At 41.6% G+C, this 16,833-nt stretch overlaps 2 protein-coding genes across 3 annotated transcripts in view; one reads left to right on the top strand and one right to left on the bottom strand.

The window, feature by feature from the left end:
* Positions 1-4,916, top strand: part of LOC135552393 (CUB domain-containing protein 1-like) — a 32,148-nt gene extending 27,232 nt beyond the window's left edge. For both annotated transcript variants that reach the window (XM_064983973.1, XM_064983974.1), the window contains exons 10-12: positions 2,094-2,450; positions 3,316-3,403; positions 3,534-4,916. In XM_064983973.1, the coding sequence (XP_064840045.1) occupies positions 2,094-2,450; positions 3,316-3,403; positions 3,534-4,065 (977 nt within the window). In that variant the 3' untranslated portion in view covers positions 4,066-4,916. The remainder of the gene's footprint in view (positions 1-2,093; positions 2,451-3,315; positions 3,404-3,533) is intronic.
* A 2,532-nt stretch (positions 4,917-7,448) lies between these two features.
* Positions 7,449-16,553, bottom strand: exosc7 (exosome component 7). The gene is made up of 8 exons (XM_064983975.1): positions 16,446-16,553; positions 16,145-16,246; positions 15,923-16,017; positions 15,644-15,809; positions 12,154-12,224; positions 11,885-12,008; positions 11,564-11,719; positions 7,449-7,609 (listed from the first exon to the last, which is right to left on the bottom strand). The coding sequence occupies exons 1-8, from the start codon at positions 16,500-16,502 to the stop codon at positions 7,505-7,507; spliced, it is 876 nt and encodes a 291-aa protein (XP_064840047.1). The 5' UTR covers positions 16,503-16,553; the 3' UTR covers positions 7,449-7,504.
* Positions 16,554-16,833: the final 280 nt, after the last annotated feature.

Genomic DNA, 16,833 nt, shown 5'->3' on the forward strand with positions numbered 1-16,833 from the left:
GTTTAGTCACGGTAATTAGGCTTCTCCAAGCTCTGAAGCTGCTACCTGCCAAACTTGCTAACTGCCTGGTACTCAGCACTCTATTTTCCATATAATCACTCTGACATCAAGGCAAATGTCATCTAAAATCTAATCAAACACTTAATGAGAGCCCATGATCTCATGTTGGACAACAGTTCTATATGCTATGCAATTGCGTGCGAGAACAGAGTGATGGCCTTTATTAAAAAGATGAGGATCCCATCAGCTTTCTATAGGCTAGACCTACTATATTTATTTATCAATCTTCCTAACAGTAAGCACATTGTTTATCTTTACAACAGGAGTATAGCCTACCTGGCTGGCATGAAAATTAACCACAGGAAAAGCATCCTACATTCGCTATTTAAGTGCATAGATTACGTGTATTTTTTCCCCCTGCCCCTGGTTTGAGATAGGTGCATGATAATGGTCTGTTCTAAATCAGAACTAATTTCACACACACATTATTTAGTATATGTAAATACAGCATTAAATCAAGAATAGTCAGATGGGTGACAATATTAGCCTATCACTTGTGAATGACGCCCAGCGTACAATTTTTTTTTTTGTTGCTAGTGGTTTTATTCATTTGGGATCTATCACATCCCACAACTGTCCCAGACTATGTTTGGAATATTTATTTCTCACACAGAATATGTAAACTTTTGTACTATGAGGAATAGTAGATTGACATAGGCTAGTGCTTTTGCTGTTCATTTAGCCTACTCATCTTGTTGGCTGACAAAAAGTAAATGTGGACCATTCTTCCAATATCTTTAATATGCACCTTGGAATTGGATAAGGGTGTGCAGAGTTTAGTCCCCAATGTCAGTCTTCACTTGTAGCCTGTAAGAAAGACCCGATCACGTGATGGAGAGCCATCTGAGAGCCATCTTAGAATTATAATATTTAGCCCAACGGCCCAACGGCCACTGGCCGCAAAAGGCATGGATGTCTTTTAAGGAGCATTACGGCCACACAAAGGGGATGCCGCCGGGAAATTGAGGCATTATCAAGTGCTTGTCAAATTGTGAGTGAGAGACTGATGTAGTGTGTACAGCCTGCGCAACAAACAAAGGAGCTCATGCATTTCAAGCGACTTTTTTCAAATCATCATTAGTCGTGTCATGCAGCCTTACAATGTATAAAAAATCTAAATATATAGAGCAACGTTGGTAGAACTGAAGTTACATGAATAACTCTAAATGAAGCATATAGAAGTACGTATTTCTTAACTGTTCAACACAGCCACATATGTGCACTCCCTCAAATTGTTTGGAGAAAATATTCTTTGTTTTATTCAGCTTTGTTCAATTGTATTATTCATACTATAAAATAATATAAAATGATGCTATGAAATTCTAAGCAAATCTTGTCTGCTTAATGAACTAGTGTAGCCCACTGCCATATGGCATAGCCAGATCAGGACCTAACATAAAGACAACTCGGAGTATGTTATTCTGTTCTTCTGAAATAGACCACATTTTCTTCATATCATGTGTCTTTAGACCTGTCTAAAAGAAATATTGGATTTATTGTGATGGTATAGGCTATATTACATGGATTTATTAGACTATTTAAAATGTAGATGTTCCAAAGGTCAGCACCAGTGGCTTGTAGGCTGTGTGTGGAAGCCAGGGGATGATACATGTGTTTTGTTAATTAACGGTCAATACCGTGAGACTGACCGTTATTTCCTTGACAATCATCGGCTGACAAAATGTTGTCCACCATATCCCTAGGTACGCCTACACCATTCCAACACAAAGCTTATTTTTGTCCTACTTAGTTTTTCTTCCAAAAAAGTGTAATTCTTTCACTCGTATTTTAATGAATTATAGGTCACATTTCATAGAAATCTGGAAACACTGGACAGTTACTTTAATACTCTCTTCGCGTACCTTTTTATGATTCCTTGTGTAACATCCACAAGAGAGCACTGAAATACAGCAATAGCAAGGGGATTTGTTTTAACAATGGATTCAGTGGAAAATTCCATTCTCCCTCTCTTCAACCACTGTGTTCAAACTGTATTGAAAATGATTGTTCCTCATCACTTTTTCCTCTATCAGAGAGCATCATATATACTGTCCAGCCCAGAATGGGTTCCCCTGCCCTCCTGGCCACCCCAAACTGGCCCAACGGTATGAAGCCGTACTCCACCGTGTCCTGGATCGTCAATCTGCCGGGCCACCTCCAGGCCAACCTGCTGTTCACTAACATCAGCCAGCCCAAGTGTGGCCAGGGGCACACGTGCATCAAGGTGCAGACCCTGGGCTCTCCAGAGGAGCTATTGAGTCAAAGGGAGGATGAGGCGGCAGAGGACAAGCTGATGGTCCCTGAGAGCTTCTACCTCAACATGTCCAACTGTTTGCCGGAGGACAGACACTTCAGTGTGCTCAGCAAGGTCACCTTACAGAATACTACCAGTAAGGACCTGTTTGTAATGTTATTATGGAGTTGTGACTGAATTATGGTTGTGATAAATTATAGAATTATGCAGATATCTTTTCTGGTTATTTCAATAACTCTTTAAGAGATCTTAAATTTGAGGGAAAATTACAACAATTTATATTTCAATTTGAATTTCTATTTCTTAAATGACATCAATACACGTAGGGCACTTATTAGGGATACATGGTGGTCTCATAATCAACAACACTGTATTTAGGGGTGCTGTCAGTGAAGCTTGACTCAACTCAGAATATATGTTCATCCCTCTACTAAGTATGAAAAAAGCTCAGCGATATGTCAAAAGATGGAAGAGAAAACCGCAACTTTCTACAAAATAATATTGCGCTCTCATTCAAACCCTAATTCAACTTTTCTTTGCTCTATCAACTTGAAACTGATTGATGTTCTTGAGGGTAGGAAGGTGTATGCCAAAGCAGGTGTTGATAAAAAAAAACTATAAATTTAACAGCATGCAATTCAGTTGTGAACCTTAACTCTTAGCACAGAACGTATCTAGTACGATTTGAGAAAATCTAAGCAATCCGTCAAAAGATGAGGAAATGGAACCTTTGTAAAACATTATTTACATCCTAAATTAAACCCGAGTAACTCCACTTCTCTTTGCTCAATCAACTTGAAACTTGCCATAGTGTTTTGAATTGTTACATGGGAGTAGATGTGTTACAAGGGAGGATGTACAGTATAATGCTTCCATGCAACTGTCTTTCAGCCTGCTCATAAACCAGCACCCCATTTCATTGCTACAGTAATGTTCCTTTTATATTTGTCTAATTCTTACCATATCTAATCATGATTATCTTCTTGTGTGTGTCTCTATAGTGCTGCTCCAAAGCTCCATTCTGTGGGCTGTGGGAGCAGTGCTGCTCCTTATGCTCATTGTGCTGACAGTCGTCTGCTTGGTGATAAGGTGAGAACACCTGCCTCACCAAAACAATCTGTATAGCTTTGATGTTAAGGTCAATCCATGACTTGGCTGTTTCCCCCGCTGTAGTTTGTCTGACTCAAAACCATTTGTATTCCTCTTTCGTGCTTTACAGGAAGAAGAAAAGAACAATGGTCAATGAGGCTTCCATCTTCGTAAGGAAAGGGAATATCTTCATCCCAGGCGACGGCATGTTCCCCAAAACCCGGTCGGACAATGAGTCTCATGTCTACGCCTCCATCGAAGACTCCATGGTGTATGGCCACCTGCTCCGCGAGCCCTGCAATGTGGGAACCATCCAGGCCCATTTCCAAGGACAGCCGGTCGACACCTACCGGACATTCATGCCACTCCAGGACGGAGTGCCAGAGATCACAGAGACTGCTGCAGACCATGAGCCTGAACTGGTGTCTGAGAAAGACATGCACAGACCTTTCCTGGACCCGTCGGAATCCTTCATGCCATCAAGACCTCGCACGCCCATAAACCGTCACAACAGCATGGGCTTCATGGACCGCAGGATGGTGGACAATGAGCTGTGCACGTTCAAGAGCACTGGGGATATAAATACGATTCGACTGTCGGGTGCAGACCAAATCCTAGAACCGGAGATCTTCATCGGCTCGGATGGGGAGGAATCCATTTAGCGTACTGTGAGATGGACTACTGTTAATTATTTCACATTGTTGCAAGTTCACTGCAGTGTAGAAATGGAGCGGAAATGTGCCTTTGCATAACAATCAGGGCGTCTGTATTAGTAGTGTGTTGTCTACCGCATAAGACCATCAGACAACACTGGTACTACATTTCATTCGAGCCTCCGAGTCTACGCTTCCTTACAGCACATGGTGCTGCTCTTCTGATTTTACAATACTGGTGGACTTGGTTTTTGTGTAAATTTCTTGATTGTATTTTATCTTTGTTTTATATGCTAGTATGTACTTAATAGAATAAATGTTGCCCTGGGCCACTGGTGTGCCATGGATTTAGGAGCAGGGTTGCATCTAATGAGTAACCTTGAGTTACTTTTACCTTTTTTGCATTGTTGATGCTGTTTGCCAAAGGTTTTTCTCTGTAAATGTATTTTTAGACATTACCAAACTTTTTCTCTGCCAATTATTTTAATTAATTAATTAGACATTGAGTGGTCTGTGAACAGTGTAAAGTGTGATATTGTGAGTAATACAGTTTTTTTTAGGTTTTAGGATAGACAAGGTAATCAATCCAAAACACTAAAACGTACAAAGAAAAGACAAAAGGCTTCCTTGTTGTTATGGGGAAAAGTGACATTATTAATCCTTTGGCTAAAACCTGTGACCTTTTTAAATCCCATCTTGAAGCTTGTTATAACCTTGAACCACGGAAGACCGATTGTTTGGAAGGTTGGAGTGGTTACCATTGAGTATTTGTTGAGGGACTTTTACAGGAAACAACCAAACCTTTAGCCAGAAGCCAAGGGTCATCAGATTGTGGCAATAAACTTTGGTTTAAAATCTTGTCCTCAGTATGAAAATGTTATCACTTTTTTTATATATATATATATATATATATACTGCTCAAAAAAATAAAGGGAACACTTAAACAACACAATGTAACTCCAAGTCAATCACTTCTGTGAAATCAAACTGTCCACGTAGGAAGCAACACTGATTGACAATAAATTTCACATGCTGTTATGCAAATGGGATAGACAACAGGTGGAAATTATAGGCAATTAGAAAGACACCCCAATAAAGGAGTGGTTCTGCAGGTGGTGACCACAGACCACTTCTCAGTTCCTATGCTTCCTGGCTGATTTTTTTTTGCTGGTCACTTTTGAATGCTGGTGGTGAGCATGGAGGCGCTACCAGGAGACAGGCCAGTACATCAGGAGAAGTGGAGGTGGCCGTAGGAGGGCAACAACCCAGCAGCAGGACCGCTACCTCTGCCTTTGTGCAAGGAGGAGCAGGAGGAGCACTGCCAGAGCCCTGCAAAATGACCTCCAGCAGGCCACAAATGTGCATGTGTCTGCTCATACGGTCAGAAACAGACTCCATGAGGGTGGTATGAGGGCCCGACGTCCACAGGTGGGGGTTGTGCTTACAGCCCAACACCGTGCAGGACGTTTGGCATTTGCCAGAGAACACCAAGATTGGCAAATTCGCCACTGGCGCCCTGTGCTCTTCACAGATGAAAGCAGGTTCACACTGAGCACATGTGACAGTCTGGAGTCGCCGTGGAGAACGTTCTGCTGCCTGCAACATCCTCCAGCATGACCGGTTTGGCGGTGGGTCAGTCATGGTGTGGGGTCGTATTTCTTTCTTTTCGGGGGCCGCACAGCAAGACAATGCTAGACCTCATGTGGCTGGAGTGTGTCAGCAGTTCCTGCAAGAGGAAGGCATTGATGCTATGGACTGGCCCACCCGTTCCCCAGACCTGAATCTAATTGAGCACATCTGGGACATCATGTCTCGTTCCATCCACCAACGCCACGTTGCACCACACACTGTCCAGGAGTTGGTGGATGCTTTAGTCCAGGTCTGGGAGATCCCTCAGGGGACCATCCGCCACCTCATCAGGAGCATGCCCAGGCGTTGTAGGGAGGTCATAAAGGCACGTGGAGGCCACACACATTACTGAGCCTCATTTTGACTTGTTTTAAGGACATTATATCAAAGTTGCATCAGCCTGTAGTGTGGTTTTTCCACTTTAATTTTGAGTGTGACTCCAAATCCAGACCTCCATGGGTTGATAAGATTGATTTCCATTGATAATTTTTGTGATTTTGTTGTCAGCACATTCAACTATGTAAAGAAAAAAATATTTTAATAAGAATATGTAATTCATTCAGATCTAGGATGTGTTATTTTAGTGTTCCCTTTATTTTTTTGAGCAGTGTATATTAATCACTGTTCAATGAACATTCCCTAAAACATTTTTTGTTCAGTAGTGTAGTTCAGTTTTCATATTTTTCAGTCTAGACATTGTGATAAAAACAAATAACTATTCAAAGGCTAGCTCTCTGAAATAATTGTAAATTAGATAGGAATTTACAAAAATGATTTCATACATGTACAAAACAATATGCAAATTCACATGAAAATGTGTCATTGAGGCAGTGTTCTGGATGCAGATTAATCCTAGTCCTGGATAATCCTTAATCTGTGTCCAGGGAAACCACTCCATTATATTTTACAAAGAATTCTCTATGTACCGGTGTTTCACCTGTTCTTTTTGTCTGGCTCTAGAAAAGGTCCAACATTCAGGGGTTTAAAGCAATGTATGTTCTTTTTGGTAGGCAACAAAAAATATAATTCAAGCAGGGGAAATGCAGATAAAATAAATGGCACTCGTAGACAGAGGCCTTCTCCTCATGACAGGTCTTGTCCAACCATTTCCCACCAATGGTTTCAGAGGATGGCACAGTTCCGGGAACTATTTAACCTTGGGGATCTGGAATCGGAGTTCCAGTTCTTGTAGAGGATGCTGTTGCGTGCCTGGTCCATCCATTTGCCTTCAGTCACAATGTCGCTGATGTCCAGCCAGATTAGCTCATATGGGCCAATGTGCTGGTGGATGTAGTCGCTGAGATGGTTGTTCTAGTCCTTGGACAAGGCTGTGTGGTAGCTTTTCCACAGAGGTTCAGGCAGCGCAGACGCCCCAGGCCAGGGTTCTTACGCAGTGGAAATGGTCAAGTCTCACATCTCTTTCAGCTGTGCACTTTGTGCTTTTCTGATGACACTAACACATGGCAAGGACAATAGGACTTTGAGTTGTATCTACTCAATTACAGAAAAACATTCAGTTTAAAAGACATTAACTTCACTTAATAATGCTGAACATTTGTGAAATCCTGGCCAACCTCAGACTCAAAAGGGGCTTTAGTTTTTATTGGAGCCATTTGAATGCCAAGAAGACCCTGTTCAAAATACTCATACACAATTTGTATTGGTGATTCAGAATGTCCCTGCTTTGACATGTAAGGAAGACATTGCATGAGTCTTTAAATAAATACCTTTCATAATTTTCTCTGAAAACAGACAAGGAAAAAGACTGTACAAATAAAATGCTTTATTAGAATAGTAAACATTTACAAAAACTGTGATGCTAACCAAGAAAGCCCACTTTCTGTCTCTTCTTTCCCAGACTCTCCTCCTCCTGCAGAAGCTCCATGAGGGGGGCGTGGAGGGCTTTCCCTACCCGTTTCCCTGTCTGTAGAGATACACAACAGATCATCAGAATATGTTTGTGTTGGATAGATATACACATACAAGGGTTTTTCTTTATTAAAAAAAACATTGTAGAATAGTGAAGACATCAAAACTATGAAATTACACATATAGAATCATGTAGTAACCAAAGTGTTAAAAATATCAAAATATATTTGGAATGAGATTTTTCAAAGCAGCCACACTTTGCCTTGATGACAACTTTGCACACTCTTGGCATTCTCTCAACCAGCTTTATGAGGTAGTCACCTGGAATGCATTTCAATGAACATGTGCTCCTTCTTAACTACATTTGTGGAATTTCTTTCCTTAATGCGTTTGAGCCAATCAGTTGTGTTGTGACCAGGTAGGGGGTATACGGAAGATAGCCCTGTTTCGTAAAAGACCAAGTCCATATTATGGCAAGAATAACTCAAATAAGCAAAGAGAAACGACAGTCCATTACTTTAAGACATGAAGGTCAGTCAAACCAGAAAATGTCAAGAACTTTAAGTTTCTTCAAGTGCAGTTACAAAAACCATCAAGCGCTATGATGAAACTGGCTCTCATGAGGACCGCCACAGGAATGGAAGACCCAGAGTTACCTCTGCTGCAGAGGACAAGTTCATTAGGAGTTACCAGCCTCAAAAATTGCAGCCCTTAAAAATGCTTCAGAGTTCAAGTAACAGACACATCTCAACTGTTCAGAGGAGACTGCGTGAAATCAGGCCTTCATGGTCAAACTGCTGCAAAGAAACCACCACTAAAGGTCACCAATAAGAAGAAGAGACTTGCTTGGGCCAAGAAACACAAGCAATTGTAATTAAACCAGTGGAAATCTATCCTTTAGTCTGAGGAGTCCAAATTTGAGATTTTTGGTGCCAACCGCTGTGTCTTTGTGGAGGCAGAGTAGGTGAGCGGACATCCACGTGTGGTTCCCACCGTAAAGCAAGGAGGAGGAGGTGTGATGGTGCTTTGCTGTTGACACTTGTCAGTGATTAATTTAGAATTCAAGGCAGACTTAACCAGCATGGCTACCACAGCATTCTGCAGCAATATGCCATCCCATCTGATTTGTGTTATCATTTGTTTTTCAACAGGACAATGACCCAACACACCTCCAGGCTGTGTAATGGCTATTTGAACAAGGAGAGTGATGAGTGCTGCATCAGATGTCCTGGCCTCCACAATCACCTGACCTCAACCCAATTGAGATGGTTTGGGATGAGTTGGAGAACTCCTTCAAGACAGTTGGAAAAACATTCCAGGTAAAGCTGGTTGAGAGAATGCAAAGGGTTGCTACTTTGACAAAACTCAAATACAAAATATATTTTGATTTGTTTGAACACTTTTTTGGTTACAACATGATTATATACGTGTTATTTCAAAGTTTTGATGTCTTCAACACTACTCTACAAAAATTAGGAAAAATAAAGAAAAACCCTGGAATGAGTTGGTTTGTCCAAACCTTTGACTGGTACAGTTTGTTCAAAAGTTTGCGGTTACTTAGAAATTCTTGTTTGTCCATTAAAATAACATCAAATTGATCAGAAATAGTGTAGACATTGTTAATGTTGTAAATGACTGGCGGCTTCATTAAATAGTACCCGCAAAACACCAGTCTCAACATCAACAGTGAAGAGGCGACTCCGGGATGCTGGCCTTCTAGGCAGAGTTCCTCAGTCCAGTGTTTGTGTTCATTTGCCTATCTTTTATTTTTATTGGCTAGTCTGAGATATGGCTTTTTCTTTGCAACTCTGCCTAGAAGGCCAGCATCCCGGAGTCGCCTCTTCACTGTTGACGTTGAGACTGGTGTTTTGCGGGTACAATTTAATGAAGCTGCCAGTTGACTTGGGAGGCATCTGTTTCTCAAACTAGACACTAATGTACTTGTCCTCTTGCTCAGTTGTGCACCGGGGCCTCCTACTCTTTATATTCTGTTTAGAGACAGTTTGCACTGTTCTGTGAAGGGAGTAGTACACCGCGTTGTATGAGATCTACAGTTTTTGGCAATTTCCCGCATGGAATAGACTGACGAGTTTCAGAAGAAAGTTATTAGTTTCTGGCCATTTTGAGCCTATAATCGAACGCACAAATGCTGATGATCCGGATACTGAACTAGTCTAAAGAAGGCCAGTTTTATTGATTCTTTAATCAGTTTCAGCTGTGCTAACATAAATCGGAAAAGCGTTATGCTAATGATTTTTTTTATATGATAAACTTGGATTAGCTAACAACGTGCCATTGGAACACGGGAGTGATGGTTGATGATAATGGGCTTCTGTACGTAGATATATTTAAAAAATGTATAAAAAAAAAGCTCTTTCCAGCTACAATGGTCATTTACAACATTAACAATGTCTACACTGTATTTCGGATCAATTTGATGTTATTTTAAAACGGACAAAAAAAGTAATTTCCTTCCAAAAACAAGGACATTTCAAAGTGACCCCAAACTTTTGAATGGTAGTGTGTGTGTGTGTGTGCACGCATAAATCTTTAGTATATAAAACTTAAATATGAAATATCATATTTACATAAGTATTCAGACCCTTTACTCAGTACTTTGTTGAAGCACCTTTAGCAGCGATTACAGCTTCAAGTCTTCTTGCGTATGACGCTACAAGCTTGGCACACCAGTATTTGGGGAGTTTCTCCCATTCTTATCTTCAGATCCTCTCAAGCTCTGTCAGGTTGGATGGGGAACGTCGCTGCACCGCTATTTTCACCTCTCCAGAGATGTTAGATCAAGTTCAAGTCTGGGTTATGACTAGGCCACTCAAGGACATTCAGAGAGTTGTCCGGAAGCCAAAACATCCCCACGGCATGGTGCTGCAATCACGCTTCACCATAGGGATGGTGCCAGGTTTCCTCCAGACGTGACGCTTGGCATTCAGGCCAAAAAGTTCAATCTTGGTTTCATCAGACCAGAGAATCTTGTTTCTCATGGTCTGAGAGTCTTTATTTGCCTTTTGTCAAACTCCAAGTGGGCTGTCATGTGCCTTTTACTGGGGAGAGGTTCCATCTGGCCACTCTAACATAAAGGCCTGATTGGTAGAGTGCTACAGAAATGGTTGTCCTTCTGGAAGGTTCTCCCATCTCCACAGAGGAACTCTGGAGCTCTGTCAGAGTGACCATCGGGTTCTTGGTCACCTCCCTGACCAAGGCCCTTCTCCCCCGATTGCTCAGTTTGGCCAGGTGCCCACGTCTAGGAAGAGTCTTGGTGGTTCCAAACTTCCTCCATTTAAGAATGATGGAGGCCACTGTGTTCTTGGCGACCTTCAATGCTGCATAAATGTTTTGGTACCCTTCCCCAGATGTGTGTATCAACACAATCCTGTCTCTGAGATCTACTGACAAATCCTTTGACATCATGGCTTGGTTTCTGCTCTGACATGCACTGTCAACTGTGGGACCTTATATAGACAGGTGTGTGCCTTTCCAAATCATGTCCAATCAAGTTGTAGAAACATCTCAAGGATGATCAATGGATGCACCTGGGCTCAATTTCAGTGCTCAAAGCAAATTATGTGAACAAGCAAGGGGCTGAATACTTGTCTTGTTTATTTAAATTTTTTTGCAAGAATGTCTAAAAACCTGTTTTTGCTTTGTCATTATGGAGTACTGTGTGTAGATTGCTGATTTAAAAAAATATATTTTTTTTTAGAATAAGGCTGTAACGTAACAAAATGTGGAAAAACGGAAGGGGTCTGAATACTTTGCGAATGCACCCTGCATTGCAATTGCAAAAAAGAAATTGCACAATGCATTCACAAACAAAATAAACTGTACATTCACACACTTAATGAATTTCCTCTACACAAAAGGTGTAATTGTGTAACCAACTTTGTGATGTGCTGATAAGGTTAAAATTTGATACAACTGAACATCCTATGCTAATAAGTTTGCCTGGGTGAGGACAGATGGTATGAAAAAGAGCAGAGGCATCCTATTTCACCTCGGTCATCTCAAAGATGCTCTCTGGGTCCAGGCTGCCTCCCCCCACCTTCCTGACACAGGTGACCGTCCCCTTGTGTGTGACAGAGATGATCAGGCTGGCCACTGAACACGCCTTCTCCTGCAGCGTGGCATCCACCACGTGCCTATGGCCCACCTGGAGTGAGACGAGGACACACAAATAATATGTGAATAACCATCATTTGTGAACAAAATCATCCAGGTTTACTATCCTTTGTCTAAACTAAACTCATGTAAATGATGTGATTTGATACACTAATACCATCTCAGCAGGTGTTGCCATGTGAATGACCGAACCCACCTTGCACAAGGTCACGATGCAGGGAACGTTCTCCACATTGAGTCGCATGCAATCGTAGGGGTCGTCTGACAGCTCTATTTCCTTCCCTCCTTCCTCATCCTCAGAGATGTGCACTTTGGGAATTCTGTTGGGAGAGGGAAGGTGAAGAAAGTGTTTGACTCAGGACTAGATGTTCTATTGTTTGAGCTCTGTAGGACAGACTATGAAATCACAGCATCTATTAATTGCAATTTAATGAGCAAAGTGGTAACTGAAGCTTAGCACCTTACTTTGTATTGAAGAGAGCTGCTTTAATTGCAACAGAGATGGCATCAAAAAGATTTCCATCACACTGCAGGAGCTGAGAAGCAAAATAAAAAGTGATGACATCACACACAAATAAAAGAGACCAATTACACTTTGAAAGGGGAACTGTCCCTCCCTACCTTCAGGCTATGCGCAAACCCTACATCCCAACCCAAACACTCCTGCCACCTCTGGTCTCTTGGCCCACCCAGCCCTACGGAGGGCAGCTCCCGCTCAGCTCAGTCAAAGCTCTTCTCTTTCCTGTTTTGTGGACTTCACTAGACAGAGGTCGCTCTCCAGGTTTTGTGATGAAACAAAAGGTATGGTTGAATGTATTCTGCCACTGTCTTTTTAGGCATATATATATATATATATCGTTATATATATAACGGTCGCAAGGTACAGTATATGAACTAACAGGTTATAGAGCAAAAAATGCAATTATCATAACGCATATTGTAATATGCCTTTACATTTTCTGGCTCGACTTCCCCAGTGACTTTACCCACGCACCGCTACTCAAGTAGACCTGTTGTAAAATAAATATCATTAGCCTTTTGCTGGCATTTGTAGGCCTACAGTGGGAACTCGTCTTTGTTGGTAATTGCTGCAATATAGGCCTAGCATGTTCAAAACTTTTGTGAAGGTTTAAACCAGGTCTTTAACTATGCAATAAGTGTTTTCATTTCATTCTGAGACGTTTTCTTCAGCCTAATTAAGTTCCAACTATAATGCTGTATTTATAGCAATAAAAATAGAATTACTGGTAGGCCTGTTATAGGGGCTACTTGCACTCAAACCATGAATAGGAAAAACCTTGTGTAACACCTTTTTGGTTACTACATGATTCCATGTGTTATTTCATAGTTAAAGTCTTCACTATTAATCTATAATGTAGAAAATAGTCAAAACAAAAGAAAAACCCTTAAATGAGTTGGTGTCCAAACTTTTGACTGCTGCTTTATATATAATTTATCCGCTTGGTGGACCCCCATGCTCATCGAGACAATAAATAACCAAAACAATCACACTCAAAATCTGCCTGTTAAAGCTAGAGAGTTTGTTTTATTTTTTCCATGGGCTGCACTTCAATCCACCGCATCTGCTGATGTCGGCATTCCACATCTGCAGCGGAAGGTGGCAGAACTACAGCTGTGTTTGTCAGACCAGGCGACATCTCGAAATTCAGTCTTGTCATGAAAACGTCTGTAGTGTCCGAACGGTCTACTTAAGGTCTACTACTTAAGCAATAAGGCCTGAGGGGCTATGGTATATGGCCAATATACCACGGCTAAGGGCCGTTCTTAAGCACAACGCAACGCGGAGTGCCTGGATACAGCCCTTAGCCATGGTATATTGGCCATATACCACAAGGTGCCTTACTGCTATTATAAACTGGTTACATTTTTTCCCATATCTCTCTCAGATATAGGACAGACACGTCAAAACATTCTTCCTTTTGATTACATTTGTGATTGTTCCCTCCCCATGTATGAATCTGTTATTCAATGTACTTCTATGGGCTAATGGCAGTTAGGCCAAATTCAATGTTTCATTTAAAAAAGTATACCTACAGGAGTCCTAAAATTCTAAATCAGATAGCTTATCCTTGATATGAACATCTTAAAACAATTCCATATTTTATCTTAGTAGAAGCGTAGCATTGCAATACCTCCAAAATCACATCGCTGTCACGCCTCCGTTGGGAGGTCTGTAGAATTGCAAAAACGGTTTGAATGGTCCGTTGGCTCCCAGCAGCAAGATTTTGATTGGATGTTACATTTTAACCCCCCCCACACAGGCACACACACATGCTTGTTTGTGCTACGTGTTAGGTTCGTCACTGTTTTCAGACGGGAGGGACATTTTGCAGAGTTATTCAGTACGCTAGTTTGTAACATTGCAGAAAATGAAAGAACACCCGGAGGAAAAATAGGAATCTGTCTTGTCAGAAGTGTGCTCTATACACAAAAATCGACATACGACAACATTTGCTGAGGTTTTAAATCAGCGATTTCCTGTCATAGACTGTAAAAAAATAATCTGCGCACACTGTTGCACCTACGACACTAATCTAGGGGGCACTGTTGGAGCTCCGCCCAAGCAAGGCATTTCATTGGTTTGACATGTTGCGGGGGGTCTCTGATTTACAATGAGTCTCCACCCTTTTTAGCAATTTTTCTGCCATAAACCTCCCCAGGCTTACCCGTATTAAGGAAGCCTGGTTGTCAAAGAGGCTAGCTTAGGAGAAACCCAGCCCCGGGCCCTTAGACTCTAAGGGTATACAATACGCCTTTCTTTTGTAAAAAGACAGGTGCTGCTGATAATACTGCCACCATCGTCAAGGCAAATGATAAGCATGTGTAGCCCATGTATCGATGCTGTCTGGCCAAAAAGAGTATAGCATGCAATACAATTTTTGTGGGCCAGACAAAAATCAGATACATGGGCTACATATAGTAAGACAGAGAGAGGGGCGCCGTTTCGCTCGCTCAGGTGCTTTCTCCAGTGAGATACAGTAGTTTCAGCCACTTGTGATTTGAAGAGAAGCTGGCAGGTGCACTGTGCACTGTTCGGATACTGGAATTATTTTGGATGAACATGTAAAAGGTGACCTATTTTTTGAAGTGATTTGTTGGACAATCAGACTGGCCCTCGCCTGGGGCCTCCAAATCACTAAGTCTGCCCCTGGTACCAGAGCTTCAATTGACACCTGCTGTTGAACTTGCAGTGAGGAAGAATATTTTAGGCCTACCAGAGTTCCCCCTTTTATTCATCGAACAATGTAATGCTTATCTTTATAAAAAAAATATATAACAATCTGATTGAAAATTAACGAATTTGCCTCCTTCTGTACACCTTTATCTGTATAGCAGTAGGAGCCTGTCTGACAAGGATAAAGAATGCAGTGGTGTTGGGAACACGGAGCCGGTTTCTCTCTATCGGTCTCTCTAAGGCCTAAGCTTCTCTTCTTTCATATTTTTTCAATTTAAAAAAATATATATCAATATCCTAAATGCAAGCAATGCCCTAAAGCATAAGTGCTCAAATCTCCAACATCTGAACCGTGAGGTCGACAATTATTGTTTTAGGAAAGTAAAAACAAATAAAACAACAGGCTATGAAGTTTTGAATATGCTACACGTCGAAACAAATAGTTTTTTGGTCATTTGTTATAGGCAGTTAAGGACATGTAACTGTGGATCATTTGGCCAATACCGTTCTTTTGTTGAGGGTGATGGTAGCACCAGGTCGGAGGTTTCTTTCTCTCTCTTTCTACTCAGATCTGAAGGCCCGGGTGTGTTTTGTACACAGGCCTTTTCGGAACGGGTCTGACTGTCCTTGGGTCCATTCGGAATGTTTTGTTTTATAATTTATTGATGCATATCACGTCGGGTGGGAAAGCCACAGATCCATTTGAGAACCTGTTAAGACCTCTACTTTGAGGCCCGTGTTGCCGTGTCAGTCACTCACCAGCACGTCCACATAGAGCACCCAGCAGTGTTCCCCTGGGCTGATGCAGAGGCTTTTCAGGTCCACACTGTATCTGTTGTTGAACACTTTGTACAGGGTGTTGCTCAACTCCATGCCCAGCTCATCACCACCCCGACCCTCAAACTCTGGTGTGGCATTGGCAGAGCTAGGAGGGGTACAAGAAGAGGGCGATTCATCATAAATTACTTGTTACAACACTACCACCAGTGTCCGACATATTAGAATTATACTGTACTCCAAGCAAAACAATGCACTCACCAATCAACAAAAAACTCTAGGTAGCCTTCATCTGGGACCATGGGCCTTGGCTTTCCCATTTCAGCTTTGACTCCCACTAGCACGTCTGTATGCCCCTGCAAGAGACAAGACATATATTGAATGCAGGGATATGATACATGCATCTCACTGTCTGACATGTCAGACCCCACTGTGTTAGCTTTTCGATGTGCAACATTGTTTTGCAAGGAGCATTGAAATTACCAGTGTCACTTTGGCTGAGCCATCTGTATTTGACACCATGTCTGTCTCAATCTCCATGTGCCTGTAGTCCTCGCATCCTCGTCCATCAACCCGTAAGTCATCCTGGTGAAAAAAATTACCATAGAACATAAGAACAAAATCTTGCCACATTCTGGCATTAACGTTAGCTTGTTAGCTAGCTATGCCAAGAGGATGACTTTCGCTGTGGTAAAGAAAGATAGCTAGCCATAAAACAATGAATTCACGCAAAAAGGTCAACTGAACAAGAGCATGTAGCAATATCTTTCAGAATACCACCTACCCGTACACCATGCAAAATATACACCTTTTCAGCCTCACTGACTTGTACAGTAGCCATGATGCGTTGCACTAAAATACCACATGTGTTCTTCCGCTGTGTACGTCATCAAAGAGCGGCAAAAAGGCACAGATAAAACTCAGCTTCTTCTTGTACGTCAGTGGCAGAAACTATCCAGATTGTTGCTGGATCAGTGTACAAATAAACACAGCTCTACCATTCGATTCAAATGCCCGGAATTTTGTGTTTTTGGACTGTTTGAATTTGTACTTTATAGCCTTTGAGATAACATGTCAATGATTTAGCTTGTTATGCATTCCAACTCAGACAATTTTAAGATCGATATTTCTTTGATTACTGCTATGTTTTAACAAATAGCTATAGTTATTAC

This window comes from Oncorhynchus masou, chromosome 13 (assembly GCF_036934945.1).
Source record: "Oncorhynchus masou masou isolate Uvic2021 chromosome 13, UVic_Omas_1.1, whole genome shotgun sequence".
In the NCBI taxonomy this organism is placed as follows: Eukaryota; Metazoa; Chordata; class Actinopteri; order Salmoniformes; family Salmonidae; genus Oncorhynchus; species Oncorhynchus masou.

Coding starts and splice junctions, on each gene's coding strand:
- exosc7 (XM_064983975.1), bottom strand. CDS start 16,502: ATGGCTACTGTACAAGTCAGTGAGGCTGAAAAGGTGTATATTTTGCAT. Junction 11,720..11,884: donor GCATCGTGACCTTGTGCAAG/GTGGGTTCGGTC, acceptor GTCTCACTCCAG/GTGGGCCATAGGCACGTGGT. Junction 7,610..11,563: donor GCATCTTTGAGATGACCGAG/GTGAAATAGGAT, acceptor GTATCTCTACAG/ACAGGGAAACGGGTAGGGAA.